Source organism: Chiloscyllium plagiosum, unplaced genomic scaffold (genome assembly GCF_037043375.1).
Source record: "Chiloscyllium plagiosum isolate Xiang-an unplaced genomic scaffold, Cpla_swu_hap1 HiC_scaffold_31, whole genome shotgun sequence".
Classification (NCBI taxonomy): domain Eukaryota; kingdom Metazoa; phylum Chordata; class Chondrichthyes; order Orectolobiformes; family Hemiscylliidae; genus Chiloscyllium; species Chiloscyllium plagiosum.
In genome coordinates, this window is record NW_028270169.1 from 18,535,098 (window position 1) to 18,551,249 (window position 16,152).

The following is a 16,152-nucleotide window of genomic DNA, read 5'->3' on the forward strand; positions in this document are numbered from 1 at the left end:
ACACTCTCTCTCCCTACTCTCTCTCTCTCTCTCTCCTCTCTCTCTCTCTCTCTCTCTCTCTTTTCCACTCTCTTCTCACTCTTTTTTCTCTCTCTCTCTCTTTTCTCTCTCTCTCTCTTTTTCTCTCTCTCTCTTTCTCTCTTTTTTCTCTCTCTCTCTCTCTCTTTATTTCTCTCTCTCTCTCTCCTCTCTCTCTCTCTCTCTCCCTCTCTCTCTCTCTCTCTTACACTCTCTCTCTCTCTCTTACACCTCTCTCTTACACTCTCTCTCTCTTTTTCTCTCTTTTATTCTCTCTCTCTCTCTTTTATTCTCTCTCTCTCTCTCTCTCTTTTATTCTCTCTCTCTCTTTTATTCTCTCTCTCTCTCTTTTATTCTCTCTCTTTTATTCTCTCTCTCTCTCTCTCTCTCTCTCTCTCTCTCTCTCTCTCCTCTCTCTCTTTTTCTCTCTCTCTCTCTCTTTTATTCTCTCTCTTTTATTCTCTCTCTCTCTCTCTCTCTCTCTCTCTCTCTCTCTCTCTCTCTCTCTCTTTTATTCTCTCTCTCTCTCTTTTATTCTTCTTCTCTCTCTCTCTTTTATTCTCTCTCTCTCTCTCTCTCTAATGAAAAAGCAGTTCCATTGTTTGGTAAGACCACGGCAACCATTTTATTGTAGAATCTGATTTTTCTTCTAACAAGCACACAACATTATTGGTCCCTGAACAGAACCTGAACAACTTCGGATCAGAGATATGAAATGATCAAACCTCTTCAATTGAAGTTTTATTTTACCGTGAATAGATGCTCATTAGCTGTAGTTTTCGAATTCTGCTGCTTTCGTCAGACTGTTCAGCACTAGTACAAGTTTTCCCTGTCTGGGTCTATTTTTTTGTACTGAGTGGTATCATCTCTTCCAATGCAGGTTGTGACCTTCTGGTCCAGGATGTTGAATGGTCCTTTGCCTGGGCATTACAGAATGATGAGCCATCCGACACTCCAGACTAGCACCTGCGATGCAATTTCTTCAATTTTACCAGAGGCTTTTAACAGTCTTCCCGTAAGAATGACTGAGAAACACAGTCGATTATATTCTTTCCTCGCTGTACTTAAGCCTTGTTGTATTAGAGTAATATAATGATATAAAATCACATGGAAACTATATTGTCAATACAATTCTCCAATGTGTAAATTGATCTGAAGATTGTTGTTAGGAAGGTAAGTACGGTCGCTGTTTTGCACAGGACAAGATGAATGAATGTGGTAATGTGTATTTGGTGGAGTTGATGGGCTGATATCGGTGTGAATATTGAGAGTTTGACTGTACTTCTTAAACCTGAACCAGTGATGAGAGCTAATTAAGGCCTCTTTTGAAGTATTTAAGACCATGTGGCACCTATTCAGTCCTGCACTGAAAGGGGTTTCAAATCCTGGAGAGAGACATGAACTGAGCCTGGTCTAGCCAGGAGCAACATTGTATCCGCACCAACCCTGCTATACGTTTCAAATAAAATGAATGCAATCTGAAAAATTGGAAATGAAAATATTGCACTATTTTGGAAAAAATTCTGGTAAATTGCTGGGGCTTTACTCTGTACTTGGTTATCATTAATCACTTGTGTTACAGTGTCCATTTCCAGAGGGACCTGGCAGTAAAATGGGAGTATTTAACTCATGGGCCTTGTTTATGGGACACCACGGTTTATGGAGAGATTGGAGATGGAAGAACTATGAGTATAGTCATTGATACTTGCAAGATTAACAACATTAACCTGCAAAGAGATCAACATGGCTGCATAACCAGAAATAGAATGAAGTATAAATGAGTATTGTTCAGTTTGACATAGCAACATATGCTGAGGGATACTGTTTTCATTCTTGGTCTTTTCACTATCCTAGTTGGCAGCGCCAAATTGGGCACCCGATGATTAGCCATTGACGCATGCACCAGAGAGGGAAGCTAAGATCACGTTTCTGCTCACTCTCTAATGACCTATACTGACAAGCTAGTTCTTTATGCTGGTGGAGGAAGATCAGGATTGTCTTCACTTGAAAAGTCTGTCGACGGTTGAAGACCCTTTTTCAACTGACTGTCTAGAATCCCACATGTAGAATGACCACTTGGGTGAAGTGTTAGTGGTCTGGCAGTCTGTATAGTTTGTTACCCCAGCATGCTTCAACATCTCCAGGGAAGAGAACATTGGTTATCTTACTGTGAAACAAGTAAAGAAAGAATTTAGTAGTGAAAGGGATTAATGAAGCAGTTAAAGTTTATAGATGAGTGGAAGTGTTGTATCTGAATGAGTTCTTTAACTGTGGATTTAATATTAATGCAATGGAATTGTTTTGTTAGAATGAAAAGCAGATTCTGTGCATAACTATGCTGCTCGGGCTCAATCATAGCGAACATCCTCTGGTCAAGGCAGCTGCTGTGCGAGCACTCGGTGTTTACATCCTCTTCCCCTCGCTCCGACAGGTCAGTACATCTTACAGCTGTACAGTTAGGTGCACAGCCTGCTTTACTAGCCAGAGAGATTTTGTCATGACTTGGTGATGGGCTGTGTGCCCCTGTGGCATCAAAGGGTATAAAATCATCTCTGGTGCCTGATACTTGGTGCTTCAAAAACTTGAAGACTCTGCAAATGTAGCTATTAAGATGCTCGCATTAATAATAATTGCATCAGTAAATGAATAGTGGCAGCCCATGGAACCATGCTGCTTCTAGAAAAGGGGGGAAAATTGGGGCAGAGAAATATTTTTTAAAAATATACCTGATAAATGAACAAGGCTAGGAACATTATGGGGATTCTACGTAAAATACCTGCTGATATTTGACCATTTGTGACTAACATCTAACCCAACATTATGAAGTTCCTTCATAATTTCCCTCGGGAGCACTTATATTCTACTTTTCTTTCTTCACAAAACAGGATGTGATGTTTGTGGCTGACACTGCGAATGCCATCCTGACCTCCTTGGATGACAAGTCCCTGAATGTTCGTACCAAGGCAGCCTGGTCATTGGGTAATCTCACAGACACCTTAATTGCTAACATGTACGTTTCTATGGTTCCCTTATGTTTACATCCTTTAAGTGTACTGAGCTGGTATGGGTTGCTGAGATTTTTTAATTAACAGCATGGTGGCTCAGTGGTTAGCACTGCAACCTCACAGCGACAGGGACTCTGGTTCGATTCCTGCCTTGGGTGACTGTGTGGAGTTTGCACGTTCTCTCCGTGTCTGCGAGGGTTTCCTCCGGGTGCTCCGGTTTCCTCCCACAATCCAAAGATATGCAGGTCAGGTGAATTGCTCGTGCTAAATTATCCACAGTGTTAGGTGCATTAGTCAGAGGTAAATATCGGGTAGGGGAATGGGTTTGGGTGGGTTGTTCTTTGGAGGGTTGGTGTGGACTTGTTGGGCCGAAGGGCCTGTTTCCAAACTGTAGGGAATCTAATCTAAATTAAAGTCTTGGCACAATGACAGTGTGTTGAAGTTGCCAGAGATAACGACAATGACTTATCTAGCACCTTTTGCATAATAAAACATCCTCAGGTTCTTCACAGGAATGTTATAAAACAAAATATAACGCTGAGCTACAAGAGAAGTTATTGAGTTAGATGACTTGCAGTTTGGTCCAAGAGTTAGATCTTGAAGGAGGAAAATAGAGGTCGAGAGACACAGTGGTGTAGGGAGGGTAATCCAGAATACAGGGCCTAGACAACTAAAGTTGCAGCCACCCTATTGTGTGTTAAACTGCTAGTCATCTGTTTTCTGAAGCAGAAAGTAGAAGTCATTCCCAAACTCTTTTATTTGCTTCCATACTTCACTCCAGTCTGCTCTGTCCCCAGTAAGCTCCCCTTACTGAATAAAATAGCCTTTTTGTTTCCTTTTTTTTAATCCGGAAGTGTTATCACATTCAACTGAATGTTTGTTTGTTTTTTTTCTGCCCTGCCATCAAATTGCCCAAGGAAAAAGAACCCTTTTTCTTGAAATCGCCCTGTTCAAAAATTATTACACACCTCTGGAGCAGGTAGGACTTCTGGATCAGAGGTGATGCATCACCATTTGTGTGTTGCAAGAGCCACAAAAACAGCCCTTTTTTTTCTATATCTAGAAGTGCTCTTGCATAGAAATGAATATTTTGTTTCCCCTAACCAAGTCATCTGTGGTATTATTATAGCTTCTATTAACCATCACAAGTGAATCATCAGTGTTTTCCAGTTGGTTAATTTACATACTAAGCCCGTTAAGGCAATGCAAATCTTCAAAGATGAGGGGGAGGGAGCTAACTCAAAATGGAGTTAGAAGGGGAGATAAAGCATTCCACCTTGTGTACCTCCCACCTCCCTCTCTAGAGGTATTAGGAATATTGGTGGACACTGTGTGCTCCTGCTCCAAGGACACCCCAGCATGAATGTAGCCATGGAACAGAGGCTGACTCAGCAGCTACGACCCCCTCCCCCCCAACCCCGGCCAGGCCCAGGGGCAGACCCACCAGGAGAACCTCTGACTTGCCTCTGAAGTGCAACCAAAAGCACAACGAAAGATTATTCAAATATCGGATAATTCCAGTAGTGTTCAAGAAATGTTTTAATCAACCTGTTCAAGTGCTACTGCACACCTCTGGAGTAGGTGGGACTTTAATCTGGGTTTCCTGACTCAGACAGGGAAACCACAAAAAACAGCCTTTTCTTTGAATAACAGATATTCGTAGATAATTGGGCATTGACAAAACTAAATCATGCATGTAGGATCCTATAAGACCCTAGATGTTTAAATTAAGACAAATATATAATACTAGTATCAAAACTGTCCACTTAATGGCTGTAGAAAGGAGATTGAAATACAAGTAGCAAAACAAACATGAAGTGAGGCTGCACTCTTGGAGGGCTTTGAGAAGTAAAAATGTTGTTAGATAGTCAGGATGGTGGTTATTTAAGATTCTGATCTAATGGTCAAATGATTCACTTGCGTTAACATTTGTCTCCTCAGGGAGTCCATGGGGCTGGGTTTCCAAGAGGAGTTTTCAGATGTTCTGCTACTCAAGATGTTGAAATCCGCTACACATGCATCCAATGATAAAGACAAGGTACAAGACTGATGGATGAAAGCCTTCTATTTTTCTTTTTGTTTCCTCTCTCTAAATATATATATATGTACCTTTTCTCAATCTCATCCTCTGATTCTCCCCTTCTCTGTTTTCTCTAGCTATCTGCTATAAGGAAATCGTATGTTTTGTGCACTTCCTGTTAAGTCTGTCACTTACTTTCTTCATAACAAATTTGTATTATCTCTTTCGTGAGAATGCAGCATTTTCTCCAAATTGCCATAATCTAAGCCATGGGAAATGTGCCAATGTTGCATTGAAATTGATTGGTCAGGGTGCTGCAGATGCTGTGTCTTGTTAAGGATGCAAAAATCATCTTAAGATACTGTGTGACTCTCAGCTGCTGCCTGAAAGTAATGAGTACATTAAACATTGGTATCATTTCTGGTCGAATAGCAGTTAAGCAGAATGAACTGTCCTGTTCACCTTGCAATTCGACCTTGCTGCTTAAAGGAATATAGCACCTCTTAACAAGGTTGATAACACATGCTGTAATAATTCTGTTTTTACAATTGGCAGTAGGAACTGGAGTAGGCCATTTGGCCCCTTGAGCCTGATATTCTACCCCTACCATTGTCTCATATCGTACTCAAAACTCACATAATGTTACGTCATCAGCAGAATTGGAAATATTACACTTGGTCCCCATATCCAAATCCTTGATTTGGTTTAAGAATAGCTGGGTCACAAGCACTCAAACCTGCGATATCACACTAGTCATCACCTGCTAATTTAGTAATGACCTGTTTCTTGCTACTTGTTTTCTGTCCATTGTCTCAACTACAGTCCATCCATATCTATTAACCCCAATCTCATGTGTTCTACTTTCCAGCTTTAACAGTCAATACTTAGGTTTCTCACAAGTCTTATTTAATGTTCTTTTTTTTTCTTTTATGTTTCTTAGTTCTTCTTTACCAAGTTCTAGAATTCTCTCAATCCTCAGGCATTGGTGCTGAATACATTTACCTGTATATATGTAGATTGAAATCCCCTTGGTTTCAGCGTTATATATCATAGCTGCACCTCTAACTTGCTGCTTTATATTGTGTCCTACATTACCACCACCATTTGATAAGCGATAAGCAATTCATTTCAATGTTTGTTATCTCTTGCTGTTTCTTAACTCCAGTGAAATTGATTCTATACCCTGATCTTCTGATCTAAGGTTCTCTCTTAATAAAAATTGATCACATCCTATACTAAAAGCACTACTCCAGCTTCTTTTCCATTTGTCTGTCCTTCCTAAATGTTAAACACCCTTGAATATTCAGTTCCTGCCTTGGTTGGGCTGCGGCAGTATCTCTGAAATGGCAATTAAATTATACTGTACCTATTTACTTCTATTTCTGGGGTCAATTCAATTGCCTTGTTGCAAATGCTACATTAATTCAGACAGAGTGCCTTTAATTTAAATTTTAAGTTTTAAAGTATTTTTCTATATTTGATTTTGCCTTTGTTTCTGCTGGCTTTCAATTTCACTTCGAACTTTTCTTCCTACCATTACCAGCTTTGCTTTTCTTCTGTCTGAATTCATTCTCCAGTTCCCATCTCACTGCCAAGCTAAATTAAACTAAAACAAGGAATTGTAGATACTGGAGATCTGAAACATAAACAGCAAGTGCTGGAGAAACTCCAATCTCACTGCATCTGTGGAGAGACAAACAGAGTCAGTGTTCCATGTCGAGTGACCTTTCATCAGAACTGGACTTGAAATGTTAACCTGTTTTTCTCTCCACAGAAGCTACCAGACCTGCTGAGTTTCTCCAGCACTTTCTGTTTTTTGGTCTTGAAGCTTGTTTAAGTCCTCCCTAACAGGAGTAGCAAATCTCCCTGTGAGGAGATTGATCCCAGTCCTGCTAAGCTGTAACCTGACCTCTTTATACAGACCCCACCTGTCACAGAACTGCTCCCAAGATCTCAGAAATCTAAAGCCCTTCCTTCTGCACCATCTCTCTATCATCTGTTCATTTGCTGCATTCTTCTGTTTCTGTGCTCACACATGGTACTGGGAATAATCAATAGATTGCCACCATATATTACAGCAACACATTTGATCCAGGAGATCTGAAAGTTATATGTATGCATCTTTAATATATTTTTTACATCTGCATATACTGCCATCATTAATTGTGTCCATGTTTATAACGAAACTGTCAACATAAATGTAAATTTATCACATTGTAATTACAGCCTCCTGAAAGTAACAGTACTACAGCATGTTACTTTTGTACCTAGCGACAATATAACAAGTTTACATTTCTAATGTGAATGTAGACAAATAAATTAATTATGAATTATATGCAAACAAGGACAAAGTAAGTTACTTAAAATGAGAATTGTACTATATATTTGAATCATAGCATGTAAATATATGCCACCCTGTAACCTGCTCCTTTCTGAAGATTAAGTAGATTGTGTGTCTGGAATGCCAAAGCAGGTTGACTAGCGGATACAGGTAAAAGTCTTGCATTGTCAAAGTGTCAACGTGCTAGAAAAAAAGAAATGCAGTTAGTAATTTGCTACTTTTTTTCTGTTCTTGGAAACCTGTCTTCAACCTAGGCAAGAGCCAGAGATTTACAAAAACTCCCAACCTACCAAATGTTTTCTCCATAATCAATTTTGAGTTGTTCCAGTCTCTTGTTGGGAGGTTGTTGGTCACAAAGGGACAGTGTAGACTAAACATACAAAAGCTGAGCATTTTAACCAGTCCCCATGCTACCTGCAAACAATAGTCTTGACTGGTTTTAGTTAATGAATAACATTTATATTACAGTCAATAGGAAATCAAACTGGTGTCCACACCAGCATTATTAATGTCAGTGTCATAAGGTGTGATGCAGATATTTCATATGACTTCAATCAAAGACTTACATTTCTATCCCAGTCATGCAAACCAATTGGTAAATAAATGTGAGATGCAATTTATTCTTCCCAGCTACAGCTGCTGTACGGGATGAAATGCCAAAGTAACAGCATAAAAGGGTGTCTTCTCTTCTGGAAAAGTGTTCTGTATCTCACTACAGATTTAAAAGAATATGGAATTAAATATAGTCATCTAATCACCTCTGGTCACTGTTCAATATGTTTCTCTGATGTCTATATCCAACAGCCAGTACGTGTTTAGAATGTAGGCAATTATAATGAGCATGTAGTTTAAATACTCAGAGTATCTCTATAACAGAAGAGATGAAACTGGGGAAATTCCAGTACTGCTTTTTTAGGACAATAACTCTGAAATTTATTTATGCAGGAAAAATCCTGAAAAGGAGTGTAAGATTCTCAGTGGGAGGAGGGGGAGGGGAAAGTCTCAAATTCCAAAGTGAAAACACTTGAATGTCTGAAATAAAAGGAAGAAAATTCTGTAGCAATCTCAGATAATATCAGCAAAATGACTCAAATATTCAAAGGTTCAGGGGAATTTTGCTCTTTTAGCAAATAAAATTACTCCAAGTCTCCATGGAGATTACTTCATAGGAGATTAATTTTTCAGATTGTCATTGTTACTGCAGAGACTATATGAGTATTGAACTGACACTTGTCTTTTCATTGCAGGTCATTTAGAATTAACTGCTCAGTTGCAACCTGCCTTTTCTTACTGCTGTTCCTTATAGGACAACTCATAGCCATCTAAACAAGTATCTATTAATTAAATACATGGCAGGTTTTAAGGAATGAATCCTACTTTCTACCTGTGATCACAGGTGTGCCTGTACATATTGGAAGGTTTAGCTTTTAGTTGGTGATTCAGGCTTGTTGCTAAACTCAGCTGCTCACTCCAATGAAATCCTGAACAAACTCTGGAGGGTATTTTCTCTCCTTTCCTATAGGTTACCACTAAATGGTTCACAATAGGGAATGTGGAATTTGCCATGAGGTGATATTTCTACACTGACTGCATGAATAGTCATTTCATAGAACCCCTGGAGTGTGGAAACAGGCCTTTCGGCCAAATAAGTCCACACTGACTCTGTGAAACCCACCCAAATATCCCTGATCACTATAGGCAATTTAGTTTGGTCAGTGCAGCTAAACTACACATCCTTGGACTGTGGGCGAAAACCCACACAGACACAGGGAGAATGTGCAAACTCCACACAGTCGCCTGAGGCCGGAATTGAACCAGGGTCTCTGACGCTGTAAGGCAGCAGCACTAGCCACTGAGCTATTGTGCTGCTCAAGTCCCATAGTTCTGCAAAATTAAAAGTTTTTTGCATTGTATCCGGGGGGAAGTAACAAATCAGTAACTTTACGCTTGACTGCAACTAATCTCTGATCTGAGATTGCTTGACAATGCAGTCTGAGAATGGTCAGGTGATGGGATTTCTGTTTGATATTCTTTTCATCTCTCTTTTCTCTGTGGAGAGCTCTGGTCAGAGTCTTCACATTACAGAACTCCATCCTACTGCTTTGTGGCACAGGGCCAAAGTACTCAGTCCCACCATGCCTGGTTTTGTTTCTTTTAGTTCGGCCTGATCCCAACAGGGTTTCTGTGTTGCAGGTGAAGAGCAATGCTGTGCGAGCTCTAGGAAATCTGCTGCACTTCCTGCAGCCTCACCACATCTCCAAACCCCAGTTCAAGGCCAGCATTGAGGAGTCAATCCAGGCTTTAATCCGCACTGTTCAGAGCGAGGCCACCATGAAGGTGCGATGGAATGCATGCTATGCATTGGGGAATATGTTCAAAAATCCAGCTATTCCACTCGGTATGTATTTATATTGATCTATTTCAGCTTTGGGATTTGTTAGAACAAAGAACAGTACAGCGCAGGAACAGGCCCTTTGGCCCTCCAAGCCCGCACCGACACACATTTTGCTCTTCCATACTGAAACTGTATTCACTTACAGGATCTTTAACCCTCTATTCCCTTCCTATTCATGTATTTGTTCAGAATTTCTTCATTGCAGCTATTGTCTCTGCTACCATCACCTCCTCTGGCAGCGCATTCCAGGCACGAGTTTGGTGCATGGAGCTCTTTAACTGTTTTAACTCTTTACATCTGAGACTTTCTTGTGTTTGTTTTGGTTTGACTATGGATAGGATGATCCCTGAGGTTTTGTCTTGTCCTGTCCTTGCAGCTGCTGAACGCCTTTCTTTAATCACGGTGTCACCTGTCTCCATCTTTGGTCAAGAACACTTGTGGTTGATTGTAATATTCTATCTCTGGCTTGAATGAGATGACCAAAGTCATCACAGACTAGGGGTTTAAATCTGGGATCCTCCTAGGTTTTTTTTAAACATATTTTCAGATGCCATGTCGATTGTGTCAGACCATTTTCTGGCTGAAGGGACCAGATGTAAGTGTTTTATTTTAAAATCATTTTTCTGTCCTACAATGTTTTGATGGTGAAGAGGTTAGCTTTGGAGCTTTAAAACTCAGTTGGCAACACTTCTATCTCTGAATTAGAACACCATGGGTAAAAAGCACACTCCAGAATTTGTGCCGATACTTTAACCTCAGTAAGGACTTTCACTGTCAGAGGTGATGATCTTCACACAAAACATTAATCAAGTGCCTCATATGAATCTTAAGATAGTTTACATGGACATCAGTGATTCAAAGAACAGGGACGACTGCCCAGTTTTCCTGTTGAAATGGGCACAATGGGCCAAAAGACTTTATTAACTGCTGTCACCATTCTAAAATTCTATCCAGGGCATACACTTTGTGGTTAAATATTCTCGTGATTTTCTTGAGATCTTCATTTTGATTTTCAGGAGCTCCTTTTTCGTCCTCATTAGGACAATTATTAGGTGATGCAGTTACTGAGTAACAAGACCTTCTGTATTTGTCTTGATATGTGGGTTATTTGAACTTTCACAGAAGTAGAATTAAAGCTCAATGGGCTGAATGGCCTCTGTCTGCACTTTAGGGATTCTATGAGAATTTTCTCTGATTGTCCCCCACAATTGAATTTTCCCAGATGGTTTGGGATGTTTTGGGGGTGGGTATGCCCACAGTCCTTGTATATTCTCCAAGTGGATTTGATGACATTCTGGTTCAAACTACACCATGGAAATTTTGGTTATGAGTGGTGGAACTTTCAGAGATTGGAAGATGCTGTAGAAATTAACTGGTCTTCCTTTCCTGTTGTGAGTTAGCAAGCACAAGCTCCGCCACCTAGTGGTGCACTCAGAATCAGCAGTCTTTTCTGTTTGAGATGACTTTTTATTAAGAGTCATAGAGATGTACAGCACAGAAACAGACCCTTCGGTCCAACTCGTCCATGCCGACCAGATTCCCAACCCAATATAGTCCCACCTGCCAGCACCCAGCCCATATCCCTCCAAACCCTTCTATTCATATACCCATCCAAATGCCTTTTAAATGTTGCAATTGTAGCAGCCTCTACCATTTCCTCTGGCAGCCCATTCTATACATGCACCACCCTCTGCATGAAAGATTTGCTCCCTAAATCTCCTTTATATCTTTCCCCTCTCACCCTAATCCTATGCCTTCTAGTTCTGGACTCCCCCACTCCAGGGAATAGACCTTGTCTATTTACCCTTTCCATGCCCCTCATAATTTTATAAACCTCTATAAAGTCACCCCTCAGCCTCCGACGCTCCAGGGAAAACAGCCCAGCCTATTCAGCCTCTCCCTCTAGCTCAAATCCTCCAACTCTGGCAACGTCCTTGTAAATCTTTTCTGAACCCTTTCAGATTTCACAAAATCCTTCCAATAGGAAGGAGACCAGAATTGCATGCAATATTACAAAAGTGGCCTAACCAATGTCCTGTACAGTTGCAACATGATCCCCCAACTTGTACTCAATACAGTGACCAATAAAGGAAAGTATACCAAACGCCACCTTCACTGTCCTATATACCTGTGACTCTGCTTTCAAGGAGCTATGAGCCTAAATGTCAGAACCTGCCTGGTCACTTGCAAGGAATGTTGGTGAGTGGACCTCCATTCACAACCCAGCCAGTCGAGGGACAATCAGAGTCATAGAGCTGTACAGCACACTAACAGACCCTTTGGTCCAACCCGTCCATGCCAACCAAGTTTCCCAAACTAATCTAGTCCTACTTACCTAGTTTGACTCACATCCCTCTAAACCTTTCATATTCATGTACCTATCCAGACGTCCTTTAAATGTTGTAATTGTCACTGCATCTACCACTTACTATGACAGGTCATTCCACATCCGAACCACTCTCTGTGTGAAAAACTTGTCCTTCAGGTTCCTTTTAAATCTTTCTCCTCTCACCATAAAGATATGCCCTGTAGTTTGAACTTCACACCCCACCCCCCATCCTATTGAAAAGACCATTGCTATTCATCTCGTCTATACCCCTCATAATTTTATAAAGTTAAAAATCACACAACACCAGGTTATAGTCCAACAGGTTTATTTGGAAACACTAGCTTTGGGAGCGCTGCTCCTTCATCAACTGCCTGATTAAGGCGCAGCGCTCTGAAAGCTAGTGTTTCCAATTAAACCTGTAGGACTATAACCTGGTGTTGTGTGGTTTTTAATTTTGTACACCCCAGTCCAACACTGGCATCTCCAAATCATAATTTTATAAACCGCTATAAGGTGATCTCTCAAAGTGGCCCCACAGGATCCCCTGTCCCTTATACTCCAATTAAACTGGGTAACTGAATGCAAGACCAATATCTATAGAGAAATGAAAAGCAGCCTGTTTAATAGTAGTGAGCTAGTAGTTTGCAGAAACCCCTATTCTCGCACATGCTAACTGCTGTGTTTCCATCAACACCCAGCCATTGTGCAGGACTGGGGAATAGTGGGTGAAGACCCACATGTCATCACCCTGCTTTGCAGCAATTTAGGGTATTATGAGCTTGAGTAAAATGTCAGGGCGCTGGGGTTAAAGTGTGGAGTTTAGCAGTTTTGGAGCCCAGACTGTAGACTGTCCAAAGATGTGTTCTACCGACTAGTTTCAGTATTACAGTGAAGTGAAAGTGGAGCTCCGTGTTTCTCATTGTGACTGTTCCTTACAGACTCAGCTCCCTGGGCAGCTCAGGCTTTCAGTGCCTTGACCTCGGTGGTGAAAACCTGCAAAAACTTCAAAGTGCGCATCAAATCGGCCATGGCCCTCTCCGTCCCCAACAGCCGTGAGCGTTATGGGGACAGCAAACAGTTCAGCGAGATTTGGAACGCGCTGGTGCTGGCCTTGGAAAAGAGTGAAGAGACCGAAGACTTCCTGGAGTTCAAGTACTGTGCCAGTCTGAGAACTCAGATTTGCCAGACACTGCTGCATCTTCTCCACCTCATCAAAGCTGAAGACCACCCCTGCATCAGCAAATCCATTTCAGAGAAAGGTGACTTAATCCGAACCTTTGTTCAGCGCTTTTTCACTTCAGGGACGGAGGCTGATGAAACTCAGACAGACCCACAGGATAGGGTCAGGATGTTGCAAAAGGCCTTTCAGCATCTACACAGCCTTCAGGAGGTGCCGTTGGAGGAGAGAGAGCGGGTGGCCAAATACCTGGATGAAATCCTGAAACATTGCGCAGAATCCACAGCCTTACAGAGTGATCTGAAAGATAGTCAGGAGTGAAGTGTTCTGCCTACTTCTTGCTGTATGTCCAATGCTTTTGAACATTACAACAGCTCAGTCTGTTTTGCTTTTATAATTGCTTCTTAAAAGATGGAGGTGGGGTGCCCTGGCATGTGGGAGAGTCCATTGCATTAGACACTCCCGACCCTCCTCTGGGACTATAAGGTCACACTTGGTGAACATCGATAAGTTGAAAGTCCATTTTCTCTGTGGGTATGAAGGCATTTTTGTATCGTTTCAATCCAGGTTCCAGTGGACAGAAACCCTGAGCATGTGAAAACTGCCCCAAATTCTCCAACAGCCTCGTCCAGAGAGGCTGAAAAATGTCAGACTGATGCAGTTAGAGGCCATTCTTTTTAATTTATAAACCGAATACAGAGTACGTCACTTTGTGTCTAACCTGGTGTAGGAGTGCCCGATGGTGACACAGGATGCCTGAGCTAGAAAGGGCAATGATCATCAGCACTAACATCCTCTATTTGACAATTTTTTTGTTGTTGACGTGTGGGTGGAATATTAAATACACTGAAATGCCATTGAGATGCCACAATCTATTCAATGCAAGTGGGTGGCAGAGCTGTGGAGTGGAATATTTTCATTATGTATCTAATGACTGTTCTGATTTCTCTCAGGCTGTCGGTCAGAGAAGTATTTCTATTTGTAAATTTTTTTTTTAAACCTGTAGCACCATCATACCATTTCCACCCACACACTCCCTCACTGTCATCAGCCAAGTATTACAGAAAGCTGGAGTCATTGCATTTTTCACAGTGTGTTGTGATATTGATCAGACCAACAGGGAGTAACATTAAGACGGTTTCACACAAAGGGGAAGAGAGAATGAGTTATGGATGGATGTGGTGAACTCTTTTGCCCTGGCATCCTCTTTATGCTCCAGGGATACATTTCCAGCTCCATTCCTGTTCCTGACCCCAGCAGGCTGAAGTCACAAATGCTGTGTATTTAAATAGGCTTCCCCCAGGGCTGTGATCTGCTAAAACTTGATTGACATGATGCAAATGGATTTGGGCTTTCTTGGGGAACGCTACTAGGGATTTCGCTTTTTGATTTTTGCATGCGCTGGGGATTATTGATCCCATTTCACATTTGCAATCCAAAATTAGTATTGCAAAAATCAGAAGGGAATTCATGCTGACACCATTGGCAGAACCTCGCAATGATCGATCAATCCCCATCTTCAACTCCTGGCTTCCACTCTGTTGCATTCTTGGGATTTCCAGCTGCTGAGATGTCATGGGATAGGACTGAGACCAGAAAGATTTTTCACAGAGTAAGATATTTTGTTGGACTTGTGGCAGTCAAGGTGAAGAAACCTTTTCACACAGAGGTACAAGAACAACATGCTTTCAACCACTTGTGACCCAGAAGGAGCAAAGACCTTTTTTTGGCACTTGCTCTGAATTGATAGAATGTGATTTTTCTCATAAAACTTGTGCCTTTTTCCCCATTCCCTGCCTAAGAGCTGCTTGCCACAGCACAGACAGCCAGAAATAATTCAGTACTTTTTCATTAAAAAGAAAGCTGCAGAACAGCAGTTACCCCAACGCCAACTAAAGAATTGGGCAAAGCCATGCAAGTGCTAAGTTTAGGCCTTTACCATGTTAAACGGTGATCCTGATTTTGTGGGAATGACAGTGAAACAGTTAGAATTCGCTGTCATTACTCTGCTGAAAGAGCAGTTTTGGAAGCATGCACACGCACGGAAATCCAAAAGCTGCTATCTGTCATTCTATGCTTTGAAGAAGATGCAGAACAGAGTTTGCCCAGAGTACAATCCACAAAGAATCAGTGAATTGATGAGATCTTCCAGTCTTATTTACACTTCTGGTCTCACTGTACAAAACAAAAGCTTGGAAAAATTGCATCTTGTTGAATGAGGTGTAATTGGGTTTTTAACAACGTACTAACAATAAATAATGCGAAACACCGTCTCTGGCCATAAAGCCAATTTTTTATTTGTGGAACATCAAATGTCTCTGCTGCGATGATAAATTTCACGTTGGGATAATTTTTGAAAATTTGTTCATATTTTAGCCTCTGATTTAATCCATACATAATTTATTTTGAATGTTTAAATTAAAAAGATTATCAATGCTTCTAATGTCTTGTTTTTCTGCCTTTTGAGAATACGTCAGTCAGCTAATTGACATACCTGAATGTCCCAGTCAACTCAGTGCCAGATTTAAACCGACGTTGAGAAAAGGGATGCCTCTACCACCTAGAAGAACAAGGACAGCAGATGTGTGGGAACACCATCACTCCTCTAAGCTACATTATATCCTGACAAAGATAGCTAGGCCTTTTTAGACTGCAGAGATATTGTGGGCCATTTTTAAATAACTGCATCTACTCTGACACATGCAAATAGTTAACTTCAATCCATTGTGAATAATAACAGTAACGAAGATTTTTCCCTGGAATAAATCCATTTCTTGGCACTCCCACATTCATGGTGGCAAACAAAAGGGTAGTAGTAGTTTTTGTTTGTGGCAATCTACAGCACAAGGAATAAAATTCAAACCAAT

The 16,152-nt window shown here is 41.1% G+C and overlaps 1 protein-coding gene across 1 annotated transcript in view; it reads left to right on the top strand.

Moving 5' to 3' along the window:
* The window catches only part of heatr6 (HEAT repeat containing 6), a 71,990-nt gene extending 56,266 nt beyond the window's left edge, over positions 1 to 15,724 (top strand). The window contains exons 15-20 of the mRNA XM_087977304.1: positions 899 to 1,033; positions 2,327 to 2,449; positions 2,904 to 3,028; positions 4,965 to 5,061; positions 9,578 to 9,782; positions 13,047 to 15,724. Coding sequence (XP_087833430.1) covers positions 899 to 1,033; positions 2,327 to 2,449; positions 2,904 to 3,028; positions 4,965 to 5,061; positions 9,578 to 9,782; positions 13,047 to 13,606 — 1,245 coding nt within the window. The 3' untranslated portion in view covers positions 13,607 to 15,724. The remainder of the gene's footprint in view (positions 1 to 898; positions 1,034 to 2,326; positions 2,450 to 2,903; positions 3,029 to 4,964; positions 5,062 to 9,577; positions 9,783 to 13,046) is intronic.
* Positions 15,725 to 16,152: the final 428 nt, after the last annotated feature.